The sequence below is a fragment of the Neolamprologus brichardi genome, chromosome 6 (assembly GCF_056152115.1).
Source record: "Neolamprologus brichardi isolate AB-2024 chromosome 6, ASM5615211v1, whole genome shotgun sequence".
Taxonomy (NCBI): Eukaryota; Metazoa; Chordata; class Actinopteri; order Cichliformes; family Cichlidae; genus Neolamprologus; species Neolamprologus brichardi.
The window spans coordinates 24,550,821-24,575,000 of NC_142109.1; the positions used below are offsets into that span (position 1 = coordinate 24,550,821).

Consider the following 24,180-nt stretch of genomic DNA (forward strand, 5'->3'; position numbering starts at 1 on the left):
GTGGTGAAAAGTCTGTAAAGTTACACATTCTGCATTTTTGCAGGCTTTTTTCTAACTTCAAATTAATATAGTAATGTTCATTTAGTGCTTATAATTCTAAACTGTTGCACAATGTTTTTCAATAATGCGTTACTTTCACTCTGTATTATACGTTTTGCCTTTTCATATTTTTCCCCATCATAAAATAACCCGCTCTGTTATCAATACGCTTATCCATATTTTTGTGATGCTGTTATTGCTATCCCTTTCATGGGAATGCACAGGGTTAATGGGTTAATTTACCTAGTTGATAGCTGGCTTTGTGTGACCGCTTGTCCTGACTGCTGATGCTGAGATAAGAGAATCCAGATAACAGAAAGGCACCCTGGGTACGTTGAATTTGTTTGGTAGTACAGGATCCTGAAACAGTTACAGTAGTTTCAGCGTCCATAACTAAATCAAACTGGAAAGACTGCCGTAGCAACAGCAACCATCGGGAGGAGCAGAGGTCATCGTGCAGGCTACACGGATGAGAGACTCTGTGGTTTCTAACTTTATCTGAGAGTGATCGTTTTATTTTTGAATACAACTGAATTCTGAGCACAGTTGCTGTTTTTTGCCAGAGTGTATCAGAAAATGTTGCAGTTACAAAAAACTAAATTTTTACTTTTACATAGTTTGCAAATTACAGCTGATGAACATATACATCCAGTGTCATGGAAAAACATATCTCTATGTGTACACAGACAAGAGATATCATGTGTTTTCCCAACTGCACAACTTAACTAACTCTAGGTTTACTGCCTGAATCTCATTAAATCTTGTCCAGACACAAAAATAAATAAATAGATTAGAGATCGTAATCATTTCATGAACTTGCATGAAAGAGTGCTGAATATGTACTACAAATATACAAATAAATAAAGTAATCAGCCTTCAAAAGTAGTTTAATTAATGCTACTAATTCTACATATTTGCAGCTTAGGCAAATGAACAAGATAGGCCAATACATTTGTGCGTGTGCATGTATGTCACTATCCTTCTTTAACATTGTTAGTGAATCTAGCAAGTGCGGAAGAAGGAGGTGGCAGTGGGTGACAAGAGACACAGTGTTGATATAATTAAAAACTAATTTTGAGGGTTATTACTTTTTCATCTGATTTCATCTAAATATGGCAGGTTGTTGCCAAGGGAGAGTGTGAAAAATATAGAGACAGGAAAAAAAAGAGGTGGAAAGTGAAAATAGAGAGATGACAACAGAGACTGAGAGTCTCCATGTAATAATTAAAACTCCCTTTGAAGGCTATCCTTTGAAGGGTTCTTTTCCTCAACTTCCAGCACTGCACAGCTAAAAAGCTCTTCCCTTTAAAGTTCTAATGTTGATGATGATCTCAGACCCTTCCAGTTGTGGTACAAAATGTGTGTTTTGACAGTTTGTTTGTGAAAGAAAATTAGCTTGTTGCTCCCTGGCAGGACAGCCACTGAATTATCTAATTCCTCCCTTTGAAGTCTTGGAAGAAGGCCTTTGTTTGGGTTGGGGTTGGGGAGGGAGGAATCATAGCTGTCAGCCCCCTGGGAGACCAAGGGTGGAGCATATTTGGTTCCTGCCTTGGCACTTTAATCAATTTATTAATTATCCACAATTATACTGTTAATTAGGAGGTTATGGTGATTTGATGAGTTGTGATTGTTGTCTTTCTCCATGTCCTTAGATAGGACAGAAAGGGGAAATGGAAAGAAAGATTGATAGGCTCTGATAATTTGGTGAGAATGGGTGAGTTAGAAAGAGTAGTGACAATTACTGTGTATTACATGTTGCTGTAGGACAAGTACACTTCACAGAAAATTAATCAGGAATGTCAAGAGTCAGCCTTGAAACCTAACCGTCCTACTCCAGCTGGGTATCAGCGTGACTGCATATGTGAGCCTGTATTTCTGGGCAACACAGTGTACCCACTTGAGGTATTAGAACCAGCGGCAGGCTGACAGGCCCCAAGGCCGTCACTGTAACAGCATGTAATTATATGCTGCATGGTACAGAGTGCGTGTGCGAATACAGCTGTGTAGGTGTCTGCCCGTGTGCGTGTCTCTTTGTATATGTGTGCATGACAAAGTGCAATTACAGGCTCACTGCCAGATAAAAAAAAAAACTTCACTAACCCTCTCAAGTCAGTGACTGCAAAGAAAATGATCTTTTTCATAGAAAAAAAGCCACGTAGAGAAATCCTGTTGAAAAAAAAAGTAATTAAAAGCTGTAAAAGTTATATTTAGAAAACATGAGAGGAAAATGCAAATGCAATTTGGGTCTAGCAGCTTGTGTAGCAACCTTGTTTTTCCCTCTAATTTCCTCGTCTTTCACATACACACGACTTAAATAAATACACACGTACACACTTTTTCACAATGATATAAGCGTACTTTGTAACTGGGTCTCAGGGCACTGGTTGCTGGAGATGTGGTGTTGTAGGATGGCGGTTCTGATGACATCTCTTCAGATCGCTGCAAGAGGAAAGTTGCTGTGGAAGTTGACTCGTGTCTCTAGCAGGATCTTTGTGAAGATAGGAAGAGTGTTTTTTACGGCAACAGTATGGATGAGAAAGGAGTTGTGCGTTCGTTATGTTATGGGCAAGGTGGCCGTGACTCAGTGGGTTGTGGCAGAGTGGGTCATCTCCTATTTGAAAGATTGGTGGCTCGATCCCTGATTTGTTTAACCCACATGCCAAAGTATCCTTGGACAAAATACAGAGCCTCAAGGTGCTCCCAGTGCATCTATTGAAGTATGTGTGTGTGTGTGTGTGTGTGTGTGTGTGTGTGCATGAGAGAGAGAGAGAATGTGTTTGAAAGTGCTTAGATGTAGATAAAAGAACTGTATGAATGAGTGTGTGATTGGGTTAATGAGACTTGTAAGAAAGTGCTTTGAGTGCTCAACTGAATAGAGAGGTACCAGTCCATTTATCATTTATCTCCAGATTCTTCAAACTATATGCAAGTCATGCAGAGTAAAAGATACAAGCTAGTAATATAAATGATGATTTACTCCCCAAAGTCCTGTAGGTATTCAGTGTAGAGAAAAGAAAATTATATATGTGTAGCAAACTTTAGGACCATTCCCAGTAGTTGTGTGTTTTGGACACAGTTGTTCGTTTCTATTCTATGCAAGTAAGTATGAGCTGGTTCTGGATTGCTGGGGTGGGATCGACGGGTTTGCATTTTCACTGATCTGTGAATACAAAATGAGGCACAGATGAAGCATTAAATCTACAGTCTACAAAGGTTTTAATCTTTCTGCTCTCTTACATCAATTACAGTCAGCAACACTTGCTAAAGGAATTAAACCGAAACGCCACATATGAACTAAAGAAAGTTAAAGTAAGGCTGATGGAAATGTAGTTTTGCAAGTTTTTGGACATAGCCCAAAGAGGAAGGAAGGAATGGGAAAGTTAATTTAATAGTGGATTGATGGTGGTGCTAAAAAAGTTAAGTGAAAAAGAGTGAAAGGAACTTTTAAGATTTTTTTTTATCGCAACATGTAGGGATTTTCATAAGAAGATAATGAAAGTTTGACACTATAGATAACATTACATCTACTCTCTCCTTGACTTCACATATATACACCCACACACAAAAGGTTTTTTTAAAAAGATTTTTCCCATAGTGGTTGCGGTTATCAGGGTTTTATCAGAAATATAGATGAAATAGATGAGTTCCCCTGCAAGCAAAAGCACACATGTGGTAGATAGTTCTTCTGAACCCTGCATCTCATAAGATATCAACACTAAAATATTATGTTATCTTTAAACGCTTTCGTTTAATACTTTTTTAAAAAAAAAAAACAGACTCTGCAGTACTCTGTCCCTTTCTCTTGTAAGGCTCCTATGATATATCTTTGTGATTATGTTCGAGGCCAAACCCAGGCTTATCTTCATGCAGTGCCAAGTAAATGGTGACATACACTTAATGGCCACTATATTAGGTACAGCTTGTTAACATCGGGTTAGAGGCGTGTTTTTTAAGTTTTTTTCAAGGTGCTGAAAATGTCCCTCAGGAATTTTGAACAAAACAGTCTATTTGGCATCACACAGTTGCTGCAGACTTGTCAGCTGTTTGGCCATAATGCCAATCTTCCGTTCCACCACATACCGAAGTTGCTCTACTAGACTGAGATCTGATGATGGTGGAAGGCATTTGAGTTCAGTGAGTACAATTAATTGCCATGTTCAAAAAAGCATCCTGAGATGATGTGAGCTTTGTGACACAGTGTTTTCCTGCTAGCAGCCATCAGAAGGTGAGTAGACTGCAGTTATAAAAAGACAGACATGATCAGCGACAATACTTAGCTATGGCTGTTGCATTTAAATGATGGTCAGTTGGGTAGTAAGTGGCCCAAAGTGTGCCAAGAAAATCAGTTATCTGAGTTGCTGTTGCCTTCCTATCAGTGCAAAAATCCCAGCAAGTCAACAGATTTGGAACTATTCATACCAAACCATATGACACCACCATCTATGCAATCACTTAAATCATCTGTCTTTTACCCTTTTTCATGCTCAGTTTAAACTTTAGCAGGTCATCCTGAGGATGTCTACATGTTGTTTAATGCAAACAGTCCCTGTAGGCGAACGGAAGCTCCCCTCTTCCTGGAGTGTGACTTTGTGTTATTGTGTACATTTGGTTTTTGTTTTGTAGGTCTGAACCTTTGATCTGTCACCTGACTTGAATCTTTTCTTTACCCCTTATCGTCAATTAAAGTTTTCATAACTTTAATCCCAGTACTCTGTGGCCTTTGATCAGATACTTCTGCAAATGAAATTCAGATCTCTTCCTCTAACCTCTGTTTTCCACGTCTTCCATGCAGTCTTCTGTACAAACAACATTTTTGTTGTTGTTGATGGTTCTGTGATGGTTTACCCACTCAGACCCACTCTCTATGTCCACCATATGCTGGGATACTTTAAATACACCAACACAGAAAACCAAAAGAAAACAGGACTTGGAGTTATTACTTCAAACAATGCCTAAATACACTGAGTTGCTGCCATGTGTTTGGCTGCTTAAATACTTGCACTAATGAGCAAATAACAGGTAATAAAATATGAGCGTAAGTGGTTGTTAAAGACTTGTGCATGGAAACAGTTTGCAGAATTATTGTCGATCCTCCAGTGATTCCTCCTGAAATAGCTTTTCTCACTGATGTGATTAGCGTAAAAGGCAGGAGCAATTAATTAGCCTATCCTAGCTGTCATGGGGAAAGTGGCAGGGTACACCCTGGACAGGTCACCAGTCTATGGCAGGGGCTAACACAGAGAGACAGACAATCATTCATGCTTACATTCACATCTACAGTCAATTTAGAATCACCAGTTAACCTAGCAATCATGTTTTTGGATCGTGGGAGTATCTGGAGAGAACCTATGCAGGAACATGGAGAACATGTAGCCCAACAGTACCAACCACTGCATCACTACTTTTTTTATTTATTTTACAACACAATTTAACTGACAAATAATTTAAACAAGAACTGCCAATTAACATAAAAGATACTTATTTTCTCCTGTGATTTGTTTCTTTGCTCTTCATATTTTGGGTTTAATAGGCTGTTCTACAAAATGAACAATCAATAGCTTATCCAAGGCGGCCAGCCAACAATGCTACAAAGTGACAGAAGAAAAAAAAGGGAGAGAATACTGTGACGTACTCAAACTGCTAAATAATTCTTGCGTCAAACGTCTCTCAGTCTATCACAGCTGTTTCCCCATAAATCAAATATGCCTTAGCTAATAAATTCAACAATACAAAACATGCATGTACTCATGGATACACACACACACTTTGATACATTTACACAAACTCAAGAGATACAAGCACACACCACAGACAGTGATGCAACAAAACAGCAACAACTACAGCAGGTCTCTGATGATAATCATTACAGCTCTGGGTGCCTGGAGAAAGTGTTTGTGGCCTATGGGAGGAAAGGTTGAGCCACAGTGAGGTGGCACCATGCCCTGAACAACAGACAGCAGAAGAGTTTTTTCAAAGTTGGTCGTGGCACAGCAGTAGTTGACATACAGGTCAGATAAGCCAAGAACATCAGACAGTAGAGTCAAATCAGACCTGACAGCAGGTTGCAGCATCATTTCTAAGAAAAAGGCTCCAGTGGCTGTGAGGCTGTTTAAAATTACAGGTCGTATGAGATTAGAGACATTCAAATGAAAGGTAAAATTGTGTGGAAAAAAAGAAGATAAATCTAATTTACACATTTCAGAAAACTGACTTTTTTGAAAAGTTATTTCAGTCCGCATAGTTTATTCATGATTGGCAATGATGAACAATAGCCTTTTTTTTTAATGCCAGATATCAATATCCCCAAAGAGTACAAAGTAACAGATAAAATAACATAACCAACCTGCAGCCAACTCTTGAATCCATTAGAGGATGGTTGGGACAGATTGTTAGTTCTTTGTATTTCAGACTGTAAAAACTTTTTTAAAAAAGAAGCTGTTCTTCACCAGTTGTTGTATGTGTGCGATACAAAGTGCAGACATGAAAGACAGGCTCCAGAAAAGAATTTATCTGAACTGCTATCTATAGAACCGAACCACCAATAACTCAGAAATGTCAGACCTGCCATCTTCACAAAATGCCACAAAGTGTATTTCTTTGATTTTAATGCTTAACTTGATGCATGGAAATTAATATTAGCAGGTACTAAAGAAATATAATAAACACTTTAAAAAAAAACCAAAAAAACAACAACAATCATGTAACCCAGCTGGTGTGCTTTTGGACTGGAGAACAATTCATGCTTTTGAGGCATATTACAGGTTTTTCCTAAAATCTATGAAAATATTTTCTTTTCACAGGGGTAGAGGCACATCCTGGCATAGGCTAGACTGCAAGCAGCCTGAGTACACTGTTGCTACCTCTAAGTGAAAGAAACTAGTAACCCCACATATTTACTTCAGTTCAGAAATCCACTTGATGGCATCTGATTTACTCATATTTACAAAAAATAATGACCTGAGCTGATCTGAGCATTTCAGAAACTGCTGATCTGCTGGGATTTTTTTTACGCCCAAGCATCTGTAGTGTTTACAGGGAATGGTCTGAAAAGGAGCAAGCATCCAGTGAGCAACAGTTCTCTGGGTGAAAATGCCTTGTTGATGCCAGAGGTAAGAGGAAAATGGCTAGAGTGCTTCAAGCTGATAGTAAGGCAAGATTGATTCAAATGACCACCAGTTATAACCAAAGTACGCAATGCACAACAAGTCGAACCTTGAAGCAGATGGATAGCAGCAGCAGATGACTACATTAAGTGTCACTCCTGTCAGCTAAGAAGAGGAAACTTCTATTGTGGATAAGAGAAGATGACGTGTCTCACTTTTCATTATGACATTAGTATTGTAGGGTCAGAATTTAACATAAACAACATGAAAGCACGGATCCGTCCTCCTTTGTGGTGTGGTACATTTTTTTGGCACACTTTGGGTGCTTTAGTACTGAGCATTGTTTACAAGCCACAGCCTACCTTGGTATTATTGCTGACCACGTACCTCCCTTTATGACCCCAATGTGCCTGTCTTTTGATGACTGCTTCTAGCAGGATAATACCCCGTGTGACAAAGCTCTGATAATCTCAAAATGGCTTACTGAACATCAGAGTGTTTATGGTACTCAAATGGCCTTCACAGTCACCAGAACTCAGTCCACTATAGCACCTTTGGGATGTGGTGGAAGATTTGCATTATAGATATTTAGCAGCAAGTGTGCGATGCTATCATGTCAGTTTAGACCAAAATCCCCAAGGAATGTTACCGGGACCTTGTTGAATCCATGCTACAAAGAATTAAGACATTTCTGAAGGAAATAGAGTGTGGAGTCTGGTACCAGCAAGGTAATGACTGAAGTGGCTGGTGACATGGTTTTTCAGTCAGTTTCATATTTGATGAGAATTCTAGATAAATGTGATTTTGAAATAAGGGACATATAGCAGCAAGGGTTCACTGCAGAAAATGCAAAACCCAGTTACAAACAAAATATCCTGTGCATAATCTAAATTGTGTTGATGGTGTATTTTAAAGAGCATTAAAGGTCTAAAGGTAAAAGACAGAGATTAAAGGTCTAAAGGTAAAAGACAGAGATTAAAGGTAATTGTAAATGTATGGCTGTTGTAAATATCCATCCATCCATCCATCCATCCATGTTGTAAATGTTGTAAATACTGGCATTAATTTATATGCAGTGCAGTGGCCACAATGTCAAAAGTAAATGTCAAAGTAAATCTAATTTCTGAGATTTAATTTAACATGGTTTTAATTACCGGGCTCTATTTACTGGAACTGGAAGTGGTCTTCTGATGGATGTTTATAAGGTTTTGAGGACTGAACATGTTGCCATCTCACATTATCAGTTCTGGGAGTAAAACATTGTATTACATGTGGTATTCATGCTAATTTTAGTGCAATAAAAATAAAATAAATAAAAAAAGAATGTCAAGCTATTGTGCAAAACAGATGAACACATCTGGAAGCTGTGCAAGTTAATGGGCTGTATTTTTAGATTTTGGGTACCTGCACGGAGGATACACATTATAAAGGACTCAATCATTTAATAGCTTAAACGGTCTTTACAGCAGGAAAAGTGTGTTTTGCTGAAAAGCAGTGTAATCTAAACTTGTAATTTGCATACACTAATGTAGCTGTGAAAGATTAGCGTGTAATTTTAGCCTGCAAACTGTGATATGTTTTTTTTCTAACCAGCAGAAAGATTGTGTAATTGTGTATTTTGTTCTACAACTGTCCTCTATCTAATATCCACATTGATTTTGCTCTCTTTGCAAATACTTATCCCCCCTGAAGGTGACATTTGTTCTGCTTTCTTCCGACACACGTAAAGGCCAACAGTTGAGGGAAAACAGATGGGAGATTCTGCTTGCAGTGCTGATGATCAGCATTGTTCTTCACTTTTATTCAAATATGTTGCAGCAAAGGGCCTCTCAGCTTCAGACGGCACTTAAAAACCCTCAACACATAATGCCTCATTTTTGGCCTAATCAATAAGCTCAATATGGTATAACTTGAGGATGGATATTGCGGTGATTACACTTGGTCTACTTCCTTGGAGCCTTAAGAGCCTTAAGAGGATGGGCATTTATTGAATTGGGTCACCTTTCATATTGGGTGGCTATGCGTATTACTATGCTGTTACACATATTTAGTTGATTACACCATGTCCTACCTGTAAAGAGTAAGCCACTCTATTACCTTTACTTAAGAACGTGTTCTGATGAACTCAAATACTTAACTGTGTATTTTGAAAACCATATTTGAGAAATGGTTCACTGTTCCCATGATTTAAAACAGAAATAGACAAGAATTGGAATATTTTTATAACATTTGTCAAACCCAGTCTATCTAAAGTACCATTTCTCTGTCTGCCCACACACAGTAGGTTACATAAATGGATCCATTGCACATCCCACTCACTGTTTTAGTGGGCAGTCCAAAAGTGAAGGAATTAAAAATGTATGTATTCTCTAAATGACCTATGCTTCTCACTTTCTGCAAGAAACGTAACATTACTAGCAACCATTCTTCTGTAAACTCAGTACACGAGCTACCATTTTACATCGGTGATGAGTTCAGTGGCAGTTTAAGGTATGCTTGTTAATGTACTTATTTACTGACTTAATTTTGGGCAGCTGGTTTGCCGTTTGTGTTCTGCAGCACACTAATAATTTTTGATGCTTATTTTTTTTTTCTATTACATTACAATCACAACCTTTCCCTTATTTCACCCAAGTGGTTTCAGCTGCATAACAAGAAGTATAATTTAGCTGCCAGATGACAATATAGTATATACCCAGCAGCTGAAAGACACGTAGTCAGCATATTGAATATTTAGAAACAGCGGGAACAGAGACATTTAAATAACTTATTTTCATCTTAGGTTAAGACAATATGTTACAGCTACACAGATGGAATCACATGGTGGAAACTTGAGCAAAACCCATCATCCTGATTCTCAGCTACCAACAAAAGCTCAAAGCCCTAACGCCTCAATTGCAAATGACTTGATTTATTTATTTATCCATGTTAATCCATATAATGTTACACAATTATGTATCATTGTCATAAACTTACACTCTGGCCATTTTATTAGGCATAACTCTTAACACAAGATGTCTAATCAGAAAATGCATCAACTCAGTGTATTTATGCATGCAGACATGGTCAGGACAAACTGCTAAAGGTCAAACTGAGCGGCAGAATTGGGGAAGAAAGGCGATGAGAGTGATTTTTACTGGTGTGAATGTTGGTGTCAGATGGACTGGTCTGGGTACTTTCCCACTAAACCATCTCTAGGGTTTGCAGAGAATGGCCCTATTAAGATAAGTTATAGCTTGCTGATGCCAGAGATCAGAGGAGAATGATGTAAATGCTTCAAGCTCATAGGAAGACAAAACAAATTTAAATAAACACTAGTTCCAACAACACATTGACCCCTTGATGCAGATGGGCTACAGGAGCAGAAGACCACACCAAATACCACTCCTGTAAGATAAGAACAGGAAACTAAGTCTACAATTCACACTGACTCATCAACACTGGATAATCTAAGGAGCTTGGAAAGAAAAGCATCTGGACTTCTTTGAGTTGCTTGAAGACGTTTCACCTCTCATCCGAGAAGCTTCTTCAGTTTTAAGGGTCAAATGGTGGAGTCCCAGATTTAAACCCAGTGGGAGTTTCCCCCCAAAGAGGGACAAAGGACCCCCTGATGATCCTCTACCTAATCACATGAGCCAAGGTGTGAAAGCAGGTGTGGTCACAATCAGCCAGGGTTTCGGGTGAGCTCATTGTGAAACCTGTCCCCACCCTATCAAGTGATTTCCTGAGGTCAGATGGCCCAGGATGTGAGTGGGCGTTAAGGCGTCTGGGAAACTCCCACTGGGGGGAAACTCCCACTGGGTTTAAATCTGGGACTCTCCACCATTTGACCCTTAGAACTGAAGAAGCTTCTCGGATGAGAGGTGAAACGTCTTCAAGCAACTCAAAGAAGTCCAGACGCTTTTCTTTCCAAGCTTCTTAGACTACGATGACCTGGATGACTGAGAACCTTCACAGACAACACTGGACAATAGAAGATAAAGAAAAAAAAGTTGCTTGGTCTGATGACTCCTGATTTCCAATGAGTGTCGAAGCTGTGATGTTCAGATTGTGGGGACAGAATTTGACATGCAACTCCGTCATGCTATTGTTCAGTATGGACAATCAATATGGGGCTATGTCATAAAGAATTAAGGAAGTTCTGAAGGCAAAATGGCGTCCCACCCAGTGCGAACAAGATGTACTTAATAAAGAGGGTTACTTAGTCCATGTTACTTAAAAATACTGAATTGAACTAGAGATTTTGGCCCCATTTTTATCCCCATTAACCCACCATAAATCTTTAGTTTCCAGTTTTACTTTTAACAGCATTTTTGAAAAATATGGTTCAATTCATGTTTACAATATGTCACAAATGATTAGACTGCCACTGTCACTGGTCAGTTTATATAACCACATAAAAAACGTTAGCGCTAAAGAGTCATGAAAAAACAACAAAGATACATGACATGCAAAATGGTGCCTTTATTGTCCAGTGTATGAAGTGACAACCATATTCAGCTTGCAGATTTATTGGTAGTAGTTAAGTAAAAAAAAAAAAAAAAAACCCAAAAAAACAACAACGACACATAAACTAATAGAAACCAGACCATGCACTTTAGACTCAGTAGTGACACTGCCTCCTCTTCAAGTATGTTCTCAACTCCTCTTCTTCTCACCTACCACCTCCGACATTTTTTCTGGCTGTCTCTACTGTGTTTGTTCACTTAATAAGGAAGCTGTGAGACAGAGATAGATTAAAAGAAGTAGAGAAGGAAAGAGGGTAGAAACAAACAAGGAGAAGGAAAAATAAGAGATATAAATAAAGTATTTCTTTGTCTAACCTTGTGTTACATTAAAAACATTTTCGTGAAACACAAAGCTAAAAGGAAAAAAGAAAAACACATTTGGAGTATAAACCGTTTCTGGAAGCATGTAAACAAGAAACATTTCTGAAACGGATTTGCAATTATGAAACAGAAATCTAACTGATGAATAGTTGAATTAGCCCTAAAAATTTCTGTATGCCACTCAAACATAACATGCACTTAAGAATAAAAACAAAGCCACAATCAGACTTAAGTAATAGGAATTTAAAACTGTACTACCGTATTTTTCATACATAAAGGCACAGCGGATTATAAGGCACATTAAGTGAAACAAAACAGTCAGATAAGTCAAACTTTACTCAACTCATTCTTCTTGCTTCCTCCCCTTCTGTACTATTGATTCATTAATGGTGAATTCTCTCGCAGCTGCTCTATTCCCATGTTGTTGCAGTATATTAATGACTAACCTCGTATTGTTGATGGATTATCTCAGTTGTTCTCCTGACTGAAGTTTGGTCCGTTTACAGCATCCTACCATGCGATTGCATTTGTCCCTAACCATCGGGAACCCTCCCGGTAAATTTTATCGAGTGGAAAAAAATTAGCGTTCATCCTCCAGCTTCACTGTGTTTATGTTATGCTAACATAGCTGTGTCGCTGTGTCATTATATACCAGCTAGACCCAACTTCAGTAACCCCTAAAACGTCACTGCTGTTTAGTTTTCGGTCTTCATTTATGTTGGAAGTGATAGCAGAGCTGTACGTTTTCATTTTTTCAGAAATCTCTCAGTCAGAACATGCTATATCATGTTTAGGTGGAAACTAGTGAGCTAACTTCCTGCTAACTTGTAACTCCATTAAATTTAATAAATTCTGTTTTCATGGATGCCTGGATGTTAAACTTAATTGCTACACCTGGTAGAGCAGCAACGCTGATCATTTTATTAAACATGAAAGAATTTAGACAGTTTTTAACTCTCAGTGATGCCGCAGTGTTCTTTTGACTTTGGGACCTGAAGCGGCTGGAGTTTTGGACCCAGATTACTCCGCGAGGCTCCTGACTACGGCAGCCGTAATGCTCCGACAACCCATCAAGTGGTGCGGCTTCATAGCTTACCAAAGTTGTGCTAAAACATTTTTTGACAGATTTGTGAGTGCCGTGTGCCACATAAAATTGCTTCGAGGTCAGTAAGCATGACCAGAATTCATACATAAGGCGCATCGTCAATTTTTGAGAAAATTAAAAGATTTTAAATGCGCCTTATAGTGCAGAAAATACAGTATATTCAGCACTGTATGCAAAAATTGCCATAAATAATGCCACTTTAGAGACTTTCTTCATAAAAGTTTCTATCCTTGTAAAATGTTTAATTTTTATGACATTTTTATATTTTAAATATAAAATAATAACTAATCAGTATATGACAAGTCCCGATACATCCATCCATATTTTAGCAACTTAAAAATGGACCCTCAGCTCGGCATTTTCAGATTGTATTTTAAGTCAAGACCTTGCTACAGTCTTACAAACCACATCACATATATTTCCAGCGTATGTAAAATATTAGAAATAAGTTATTGAGTAACCAGTGGAGTCCAAGTGCATTTCAAAAAAAAGAAAATGTGCAATTCCTTTAAACCCAACATTCAACTAGTACAAAGAAAACCCAACATTGAAAGTGAGAATCTTTAATAATACATGCTAATTCTGATGTATTTCACAATAACAAATAAAACCCTAACAATGAAAACACTCACAGAGGCATAATAATATTTTTTTGAATTCGGTGATTGAGGCACTTAATAGCAATGAAAGGTTCATCGAATTGGAGGAATCTCAGTATGCAAACGATAGTGCCACAAACCTAATATTGAATGACGGCACCTTAGACATGACTATATTAGAAACAGCTCTGTAGTAGAAATAACTAAATGGGCTCAGGAAAACCATTTCAGTGAATACCATTCATTGTTACATCCATAAATCCAAGGTAAAACTACCAAACCACTCTATCAAATATAAGCAAGATCAGGCAATGTTGCTATCCCCTGTGCATTTAAGATGGGATGGAATGAAATGGAAACTGTTTTTATGGTCTAAATTGAAACAAAACTTGAAATTCCTTTTGGAAATCATGGTCTCAGCAGACCTATAAAGAAAAGGTTTATCACTTTCATACCACAATAAAGTCTCAAGACAATCGTTATTATATTTGAACTCGATCCACCGAACTAGAAGACTACAATTTGTGTCTTTTTAAAGGAAGAGTTCATAGAAGGGTTAAAGCTTCTATTATTGTAAAGTATCTGCCTTGATGAAGACCCCTTGCATCCTGTTCAAAGGTGAGTTTCAAGAGTTTCAACAGCTAGGGGTTTGGCTGCTGTAATGTTTTAAAGCTGCTCACGGACGGACAAACTGAACCCAGACTCTGAAGAGTTGTGGGATATTTTCCATTAAGCATTAAATCTATTATTATGGTGACCTTTAGCACACAATGGAATCAAATTGCTGTTGGTTGACTAGAAAATGGGTTTTAATGTAAAAGCGTGTTCACTACATGAGACCCTTTGGAGAAAAAAACCCATGAGGGATCTATGACTATTTAATTGAGGAACCTTTTGTGTTATACTTTATATTGAGTATACTGCCTCTATGACTGATTCTTTGGCTCTGTGTCTTGTATATTTTGGAGAGAGTATTTTTGATTGAATAGCTTTCTTTAAATCAAGGCAGTAATTTGAACCGATGGATCTGTTTTGGCTCTGATTTTTGCATTGTGAAAGCAATAACTTTGCAGTGATTTTATGTCAGCTTCAGTGATTTTCAGATTCATTGTTTGCTTGTATATTGCACTTGAATAATTGTTGAGCTGTGGTGGAAGCATCTTTACAGTGGTGTGTGGTTGCTATAGTTACCTGTAGGGGTATCCATGGTACTTGGACCTGAAGATGGAGAGCAGGAAACTAAAGAAAAACACCACCAGGCCAAGGCCAACCAGGCAGATGACTGCAAGAAGACAAAGACAGACTGTTGTTTTACTGTGCATTACTGGTTAGAAGTCTTGTGCTATAATATCATTAACAATATTTCATTACACAACGACCTCTAGATTTTAAGTTACTACAAGCACATTTTATTCTTACACATTTTCAAATTCATGACACCCTAATATGTTCTTTTATAATAACTTGAAAAAAGCCTGAGATTATTGTTTTTCTTCTTGTTTAAAGGCATTCATTTCAAGCATTCCATGCCCAATATAACCACAGAGGCAACTGTTTCTCTGATCCATTTTCAAATTGAATATGCTTACAGGATTTAGACATAGCACACACTAAAAGCATCCTGCATCTGCATGTTGGTAGTTTACATGTATAAACACAAATTTATAAGCGGCTAAACACAAAAACATACAACTCACTGGTAACATAACATGATAATAGAATATTACTAGAAAGGGCATATAAAACACAAACTGACTGGACATTATGAAAAAAGTCTCCTTTAGCCTTTTTTCTTTAAAAATAATCCCTTAAAGTATGTGCTACTGTCTCTTTGTCGTGATAAACCCTGCTGGGTTACAGAAAATTATCTTTGAAGCCATTATCATCATATTTCCTCATTGGCTATTCTAAAGTGAAATATACATAAGCATGACCTTTTATCTGCCGAGGAATTATCACTGTATGTGCAAGTGTATGAGTGTATGCACACCCCTGTGCAGTGGCTAATCCCTAAGAAGTACTGTGTTAAATTAAAACTGTCACCACCGACTGATATTGTTAATCAGGGATTAGGATGAGTACCTCTCCTGGAGACTAAATAGCGACATATGTTCTTGTCCTTACATGGGACACACACACGCGCGCACGGGGTGTGTGTGTGTGTGTGCCTAAAGGAGAATTAGAGTGTTAGAGAACAAGAGGGTGAGTGTGGATGCACGAGAAAGTTGACATCAAAACATTTGGCTGGTAAAATATAAGATGTACTGTATAAGACTACATTTGCTGTTGTGATATTTAAGAGAGCAAGTGATATTACACCCCAAATTCCCCCAAATCTGGGGTGCTGTGTAATAAAAAAAAGAATGCAATTATTTGCAAATCTTATAAACCCATATTTTTTCACCCATATTTTTTCACAGAACATAGAAAACCTATCAAATGGTTAAATTGAGACAATTTATTATAACAAAAAATTTGAGCTCATGTTGAATTTTATGGCAGCAACATGTCTCAAAAAAGTTTGGACGGGGCAACAAAAGGCTAGAAAGGTAAATGGCACAAAAAAAAAACATCTGGAGGAACATTTTCCAGCTAAATAGGTTAACTGGCAACAGGTCAACAACATAATTGGCTATATAAAAAGTGTGTCTTAGAGAGTTTCTCATAAGTAAAGATGGGCAGCATTTCATCAATCTGGAAAAAAATTGCATCTATAAATTGTGCAACAATTTCAGAATATTGTTCCTCAACGTAAAATTATCATCTATGGCAAATAATGTTATCGAACAGCTCTGAAAATATGCAGAAATCTCTGTGTGCAAGGGACATTGCCTGAAAACCTCTCACTCTCTGGTGGCGCTGCATTAGAAAAGCTATGATTCTGTCACAGAAATCTCTGCATGGGCGCAGAAACATCTATTGTAAATAGGTTTACACTACCCTGTTTTTACATTACTCTGGTCATTTTGTTTATTCTACTTGCATTGCTCTGTCAATATATTGCTATGCTTATATGGCACAAAACACTTTAACATTCCATTTGCACAAAGTACATTTTCAGTTATTTAATTTAAAATTTCAGATTTTTAATTTAAACATTACTTTACTTAATGTTTCTGTTTTGCACAGTCAAGGAGCCATTCAGGACACACCACTCTTATGACTATGCATAAGACAAATAAAGAATCTTGTATCTTGAACATCTCCATTGCCTGTGATGTCTCCATGATATCCACAAATGCAGGTTAACACGACATGCTGCCGTGCTCTCGTGGGCAAAGCTCATTTAAATGAATGGAGACAAAGTGGGAAACTGTTCTGTGGTTACGTGAATCAAAAATTTGAAATTCATTTTGGAAAACATGGACCGAGAATACTGTGGATTAAAGAGGAGATGGACTATGCACCTTGTTATTAGCACATTGTTTGAATCTCTGATTCTGAGGGGGTGGATAAGTGCCTATGGAATCAGCAGCTTGCACATCTGGAAATGCATCACAAATGCTGAGCACATACTGTATGTTGCTTTAAAACTTGTACGTTTCCATGCATCAAAATTATGTTAAACCCATTACAGCATGTATCACAGCTGAACTGCTGAACTGACCTACCTGCAGTCCGGACCTTTTACCAGTTGAAAATCTTTGGTGTATTATGAGCCCCCCCACCAAAAAAAAAAAAAAAAAAAAATCAAGAAAAAGGTGGCACAACATTCATTTCCTACAATTCCAGCAATTGGTCTCCTCACTTCCCGGATGGCCTGTAGGCCATTGTTAAAGGTGAGGGGATGTTATGCAGTGGTAAACATGGCCCTGTCCCACCTTTTTGGAGATTTGTTGCTGCCATCAAATTCAAAATGACTAAATTTTAAAATTTAAGCCTTCAGATTTGACATTTTCCATTGTGAATAAAATATTGGTTGAGATTTCCAAATCAGTGCATTCTCTTTTTATTTACGTGTTATAAAGCGTCCCAACTTTTTTCAAACTGAGAATGCATACTGACGACCTAGTGCATTGACCACACGGTACAAATCACATGCTCACAGCACTGAAGACAGGGGGCATCTGTCACAATGGTAAATGTAAGGTATTTAAAGGTAAACAGTTTTTTAACCTTAGTTTAAAAAACTCGACAGTGTGTTTCTCATTCACCTATTCACACACACACACACACACACACACAGAGCAGCAACTTGGGATTCACTGTTTTCCCCTAGAGTAAGGGGAGAGGCTAGGGACTGAGCTGCTAAGACTGTGAGTGGTGGAGAATCCCCTCTACCTTATGTTCCTTTTGAGGTCAAATAAGGAATATACTGATGCCCAATTGATGAAAATATTCAAGTACTATATTATAGAAATGTGCTACCAAATGACTTAATTGAAAATAATGTATATTTTACAGCGTCTGCACAGAAAGTGCATGTGTCCTTGCTCTTCCAGGGTTGCAACTTCCACATATACAGTGGGAACATCAGAACGTCTGTGTATCTTCATTAAGTAGAAAGGGATGCATTTCCCTTACCTCATCAATTATGACTGAGAGATCTTAGTATGCATCCACGGATAATGATACACACACGGGGCATGCAAGTATGCCAAGTGATTTATGACCTTGGCGAAATGACAAGTTGTTTAGACTGAATGATTTCCCTCAGCGACAAAGGTGGTAATCCCTCTTTTGACTGTATGACTTGGCTCAATTCAAATTACAATATATTGGCATGGTAAAAATAAATTTACATTTCACAAGCAAGAGGAAGTCAATAAACATATTAAGTTAAGCCTATTTAATTAGGAGGAGAAAATGAATAGACTGTAAAGCTAAATGATTCCTCATGTCTTCGGCAGCCAATTGCTAATCAAAGAATAAACTGTGAAGTGACTCCATCAGAAGATACAATCACACACAAGTCATTGACTTTACAACAAACCAAGGCAGATAGAATAAAAGCCTGTTTCCCCACCTATTACAAAAATATAATTTTTCACAGTGATTTCTTTTTGTTCACTAATATATTCTTTACTGGGGTAGGCTGGTGACAAACATCTTGGCTGGGCCAAACCAAATAATGAGAAAAGCTTCTTTATCTATATTACATGTGGATAATTCCAAGTCTGACTTAATAAGAGTGACAGCAGGGTGTTGTAAAGAGACAAATGGGAGAGAGACAGAACCACTTCATTCTTCAGACACATGCTACATACACCTATTTGTATTTTTAAGGAGAAGCATTGATGCTGCAGCAGTGTAATGGCCCCAAACAGACCTCGAACAAGCTGAAAACCGAAGAAGAGTCAAATAAATATTTGTCTTTTGGGAACAGCTGAAGTCAAGACAAAGCTAATTAACTATTTAAGCTCAAGAAACTACGAAACACTGCAGTACTGACTGGATAAGATACATGATCAGGTTTTGCACAAACTCTTTGCTGTCATTAGACCAAAACAGTGTTGCCCCAATTTGATAGCATATTATTTTTATATGGCAGATGATCTTCTTTGGTGACCCCTAAAGGTAAAAGACAAAGGAAAATCAACCCCCCCATAATTAACTTACATTTGAAGAAGACAATATGGTCATTTTGGCGGTGTATACCTTTCATTCAAAGTTGGCATCACCCCATTTCCTGTACTGTGTTCCATTTTTTCCACCCCCTCCTTGAATAAATCCCAATCTATTAAAAATGACTTTGATATGCACGTGTTTTTCTGTAAATTGCATAGAAAATTTCTGTAAGCACTAAAATTCTTGTGTTTCATTATAATGTAATCCTCACAGTGTGGTTCCTTTAATTTATGTAAATTAGTAGGTAGTATTTCTACAAAAGAGGCTGAATTGAAGTAGTCAATATACTAAAAATACTGCTGGAAATTACGGAGTCCTCTGCAGTGTGCACATAATATGTCGTCATTTTACAGGTGATAATTAAGTGTGCCACCTACGCATGTGTGCGTCTCTATGTATGTAGAGTGGTATGTGTTTGTGTGATATTGGAAAAACAAGTCTTGATGTTGTTAAAAAAAATCTTATATTTTTAAATGTCAAGCTTTAACATCTGAAGAAGTACTCAGGGTTGATACTCTTTCCCTTAGATATTTAGAGTGATCATTTAATATGGGACCTCACAGAGACAAGTGAAACACTTTTTTGAGTTGGTTTTTCATCACATTAACTCTAATTAAATCCCCTAGTGTGTAACCGTGTCTATGTGTTTGAGGTAATTACCAGAGAGGTCATCTAATATCCATCCCCCGCCATAATCTACAAATTATCCTCAAACTCTTGTAAAATATTAAGGGCTGTTTAGAGGCTTGCACTAATTTTCTGATATGATACCCAGTTTGAAGCATGCAGTCTGGTACAAAAAGTACCAGAGAGGAGAGCTCTATCTTAAAATGTATTTATTTCAAGTAAATATTGCAGGTGTAAATATTATGATAACTGCCAATTATTAGATGAAACCTAGGAGAAAGACATGTAAATTACTTCCATATTATCATCAATTTAATATGCATATTTAAGCGAATACACATGTTAGAATGAAGTAATAGTGACAATATGTACATATACTTAATATGGAATTATTATAGTCAAGTGACCACTTTGCATATGTAATGTGTCACAATCATAAGACTCCCAGACACTCATGTGAGGTCAGGGACCATAATTTCTTCCTAAAAACATGCTCCACTTTTTAGTACCACACCAAACCAAAGGTATGATCATGGTGATTAAATAAATAGTCAAATGTGTGCACACCAAGCAAAAGTCCCCAAGGGATGAAAAGTGAAGCACACATTATAATGTATTGCCAAAAATTGCAACTTCTCTAATCGCAACTTGAGGATGGCTGCAAAAGTGAGTCAATCTTCAGACTTCTGCTTTCACTGCAAATAAAATGGGTTCCATCAGCCTGGTGCAGACTGGAAGTGTTACAAGCATTTTAATAAAATTACTAGAATTATATTACAAATTGCATGGACAATTATGGTTCTTAGCACATCTAAGAAGTATGTGCTTAAATTTTGGTAAGCAAAATTCATAACATCCAAGCCTCTAATTTAAATACAAAACTAGTAGCTTTAAAAAACTAACACGGCTGCAGCCAAAACATCATTTTTTAGTCCAAAACCAATGATTTACCTCATGGTGCGCGTTTAAAACTAAGGGGTTTATTTAAAAATGGCTACATCCATATGTAGACTAGAAACCTGTAAAGGAATTTCTTTTACTTGTGTATTAATCACATTATTTTATTGTATAATGCCTTGGTGCCACTGGATTTTAACAAGTCTCACACTCATACATTAAGACAAATGGTGGGGGTCTAGTAAGGAAGTTGGGGGAAGCAGACAGCTCCACAGGAAGAGTCTTTTGTCTCTTTGAGGACTCTGGGAGGTAGCAAGGGAGTGTGAACCTTAAGGTGTGAAACAGCTGTGTACTGCCTTTTGTTCCTGGAGAAGGTATTTAACTGAGAGCCATGCTAGACTCTCCACAAGCTTGGTTGTCTGTTCTTTGTGTGTTTTGATTAAAGAATGTTAGCTACCGCTCACCGCTCGTCTGCAGGCTTTATTTAATGGAAAACTTCCACAACAAAATGGCGTCACGAACAGGATGGTCCGTGTGGTCGCTGAACAAAGGTTCCGTGGACTGGCTGATTACCCCTAAGGAAAAAAGGTACCTTTGTCCTACCAGCTGTTGAAGCAAAGGAAATGGAGGAGTCACAGAGCCGTGTGTTTCAGTCACCACCAAGACCATCAACTTTGAGGCGACTCCTGCAGATGGGTGAGTTGTAGCTAAGTTGCAACAAGTCACGAGAGTTTTGTGTCTGGCCAAGGAGGTGAGTGTGTTACGACCTTCCAGGGCAAGAGGTCCGAAGGAGTCTTCGTGTAGAATCACAGAGTGACATCCCAAGCGTCTTCTAAAAGATCCCAACTTCGTCAAAGGAAACTGGGGGTGGCAGTGTTCGTTCCTTGGTCCGTAGAAGGCAAGGAACCTCACGAGAGACGTCTCGTGCAGTAAAAGAGAATCTAGATTCCAGAAGCAGCTAGCGGAGCCGGATTAGCGGCTCGAGAGGCGGCTGCGGCAAGCGCTCCACCGGGCGTCCAGGGACAAAACTCAATACGTGACTGTATGGTAAGAACTAAGTAAATGTGTGGTGTGTAAGATTGCAGAGAATGGTTGTGTGGGAAAAGTTGATGTGTGTGCAAAAACAGAAAAAATGGGGTTAAAAAATGTTGAAAATGGGGAACAAAAACAAGGAAGAAAAAAAAGGAGTGTAGAAATGTGTGTAAAAGTTGTTTCCAACTAGAGGGAGAGGGTAGTACTGCCACCAGCTCCCCTAGGGTGGACACACAAAAATTTCTTTTTAACAGAATTGTTGATAAAAATAAATGAAAAAAATAGGAAGAGGGTTTGGTGTTTTTCAACTTGGGCAACTACAGTCTCACTTTCTGGGTTTTAAGAAAGGCGAGTTTAGAACCAGAGAGAGGAGATGTGTTGTTTTAAGCAGTGAGAACAATGATCAAAATGTCTCAGTGTGTCACTTGCAGGTGAAGAGCAGACCCTGATCAATTTTTCACGTGCAGCAGTCGGAAGAAAATTATAGGTTAACACCATTAGAAACACTCAAGCCAAGTTTTGGCTGAATTATTTTACAGCTTAACTTCCATGTGTTTGTCACCCTGAGAGCACAAGCTCCAAGAATCTCTCCCTGAAGACAAGAAATGCAGTTCCAGAACAACGAGATGGATATCAAGAGCTCACAGCAGTATCCTGAGCAGTGAAGAAAAGGGGGGGGGGGGGGGGGGGGGCATAGAGGAAGGCTGTTTTAGTGTGGGAAATGAAATTTGGGTTTAGGAAACTGGGAAGAAAAAACTGCGTGGAGAATTGAAAAGTGTCTGGAGCACCGCAAGGAGGAGAGGTACACAAAAATTACACAAGTAGAAAAATGCATTAATCCTACTAACACAAACACACATGCCATGAAGCTCATGAAGATCAAACAGTATTTTTAAGCATGCATTTCTGTTACCATCATCTTGTCCGGTTCACTTAGTAGGTTAGGAAGTGATACATAGACTAGTGAACTAGTATTATTTTGGGAAAAAATGATTGAATCATAGCAGAGGTGAACAGAATGCTGCAGGAGGGTCAGATGAGTGGAGACTAATAGTGTCATGATCCTGGGTCCTTTTGACACAGCGTTTTGTGTTTTCTATTAGTGATTTTGGTTCTGTTGTTCCTCCTGTTTAGTGTATTCTGTTCTGCCCATCTATTCCTGTGTTAAGTCCGCGTTTCCTAGTCTGTGTCTTTGCGTGTGTGTGTTTCCTGTTTTATTGTGAAGGTCTGCGTCTTATGTGAGTGTTTTCAGTTTGCCTCCCTAGTCTCGTCACGTTAATCACTCCCAGCTGTGTCCCCCACCTGTGTGTAATCTCCCTGTGTTCTCTGAGTGTTTTTAAGTCGTGTCTTCTGTCTTAGTCGTTGCTGGTTCGTCTGTGTCATTTCCCCTCCGTTTTCCTGTGTGTTCTGGCCGCATCATTCTCCCTGCTAGGTACCTTCGTTCGTGTTCTGGCTTTGTGTTTAGTTTTAGTTTTCCCAGTTTAGAGTCTTTTACAGTTCTGTTTTTTGCCACCCTTTTTGTTGTACTCACCCGTTGTTAATAAAGCTTACCCTCCACTTAAGCAGTCTGCATCTTGGGTCCGTTACTAATCCACACACGGCCTGCCTCGGCACCCCGTGACAAATAGATTATTGAGTTTCTTATTTCTGATGTGTGGGGGAGGTCTTATCATGACACACATCTGGGTACATTGGAAGAAACTCATCATCTAATAGAATATTGCTGTTGTGTGAGGTGTGTGACTGGTGGATGAAAGTTTTGGGGATTTACTTGGCTGAGGCATTTTCTTTTGTGTTTTCTCTTTTTCAAGCAGGCCTGCAAGATCGGAATCGAAAGCGCTACACAACATGTTGAACAATCGCAAGTGAGCTTCTCCAAAATTAAAATGGGCTCAGGAGAAAGCCACTTATTTGGGACAATCAGAAAACAAGTCCCTGTCAAAAAGGATTCAGCAAGGTAATCCAGTCTAAATTCTTTTTTGAAATGGCGTCATTGCTGGCAGTAGAGACCTTTTGTGTCATGAGAGGTTCTACTGTCAGCAAATAAAAAATGGGGAACTGACTGAACTGACAAAAGCTTGACTGACTGCACCTCCACCCAGAGTGACAAAAGGGTGGATGTATGTATGTTTCTTTTTACAGGAGCAGAAAGATGACAGCAACAGGTTGCATGAGCTTTTGGGCCGTGCTGACTTAACCTTTTAATTGCCACTTTCTGTGTCTTTGTGAATTTACCAGCAGTGTCAAAGGAGCTTGCAAAGAAAAGCTTTTGGACTTCTTTAAGTTGCTTAAAGACGTTTCACCTCTCATCCGAGAAGCTTCTTCAGTTCTAAGGTCAAATGGTGGAGAGTCCCAGATATAAACCTAGTGGGAGTATCCCC

The 24,180-nt window shown here is 38.4% G+C and overlaps 1 protein-coding gene across 1 annotated transcript in view; it reads right to left on the reverse strand.

Annotated features, from left to right (window-relative positions):
* Positions 1–11,043: 11,043 nt before the first annotated feature.
* The window catches only part of LOC102781458 (dolichyl-diphosphooligosaccharide--protein glycosyltransferase subunit TUSC3), an 83,940-nt gene continuing 70,803 nt past the window's right edge, over positions 11,044–24,180 (reverse strand). The window contains exons 9-10 of the mRNA XM_087841892.1: positions 14,867–14,957; positions 11,044–11,860 (exon numbers count right to left, since the gene is read on the reverse strand). Coding sequence (XP_087698018.1) covers positions 11,845–11,860; positions 14,867–14,957 — 107 coding nt within the window. The 3' untranslated portion in view covers positions 11,044–11,844. The remainder of the gene's footprint in view (positions 11,861–14,866; positions 14,958–24,180) is intronic.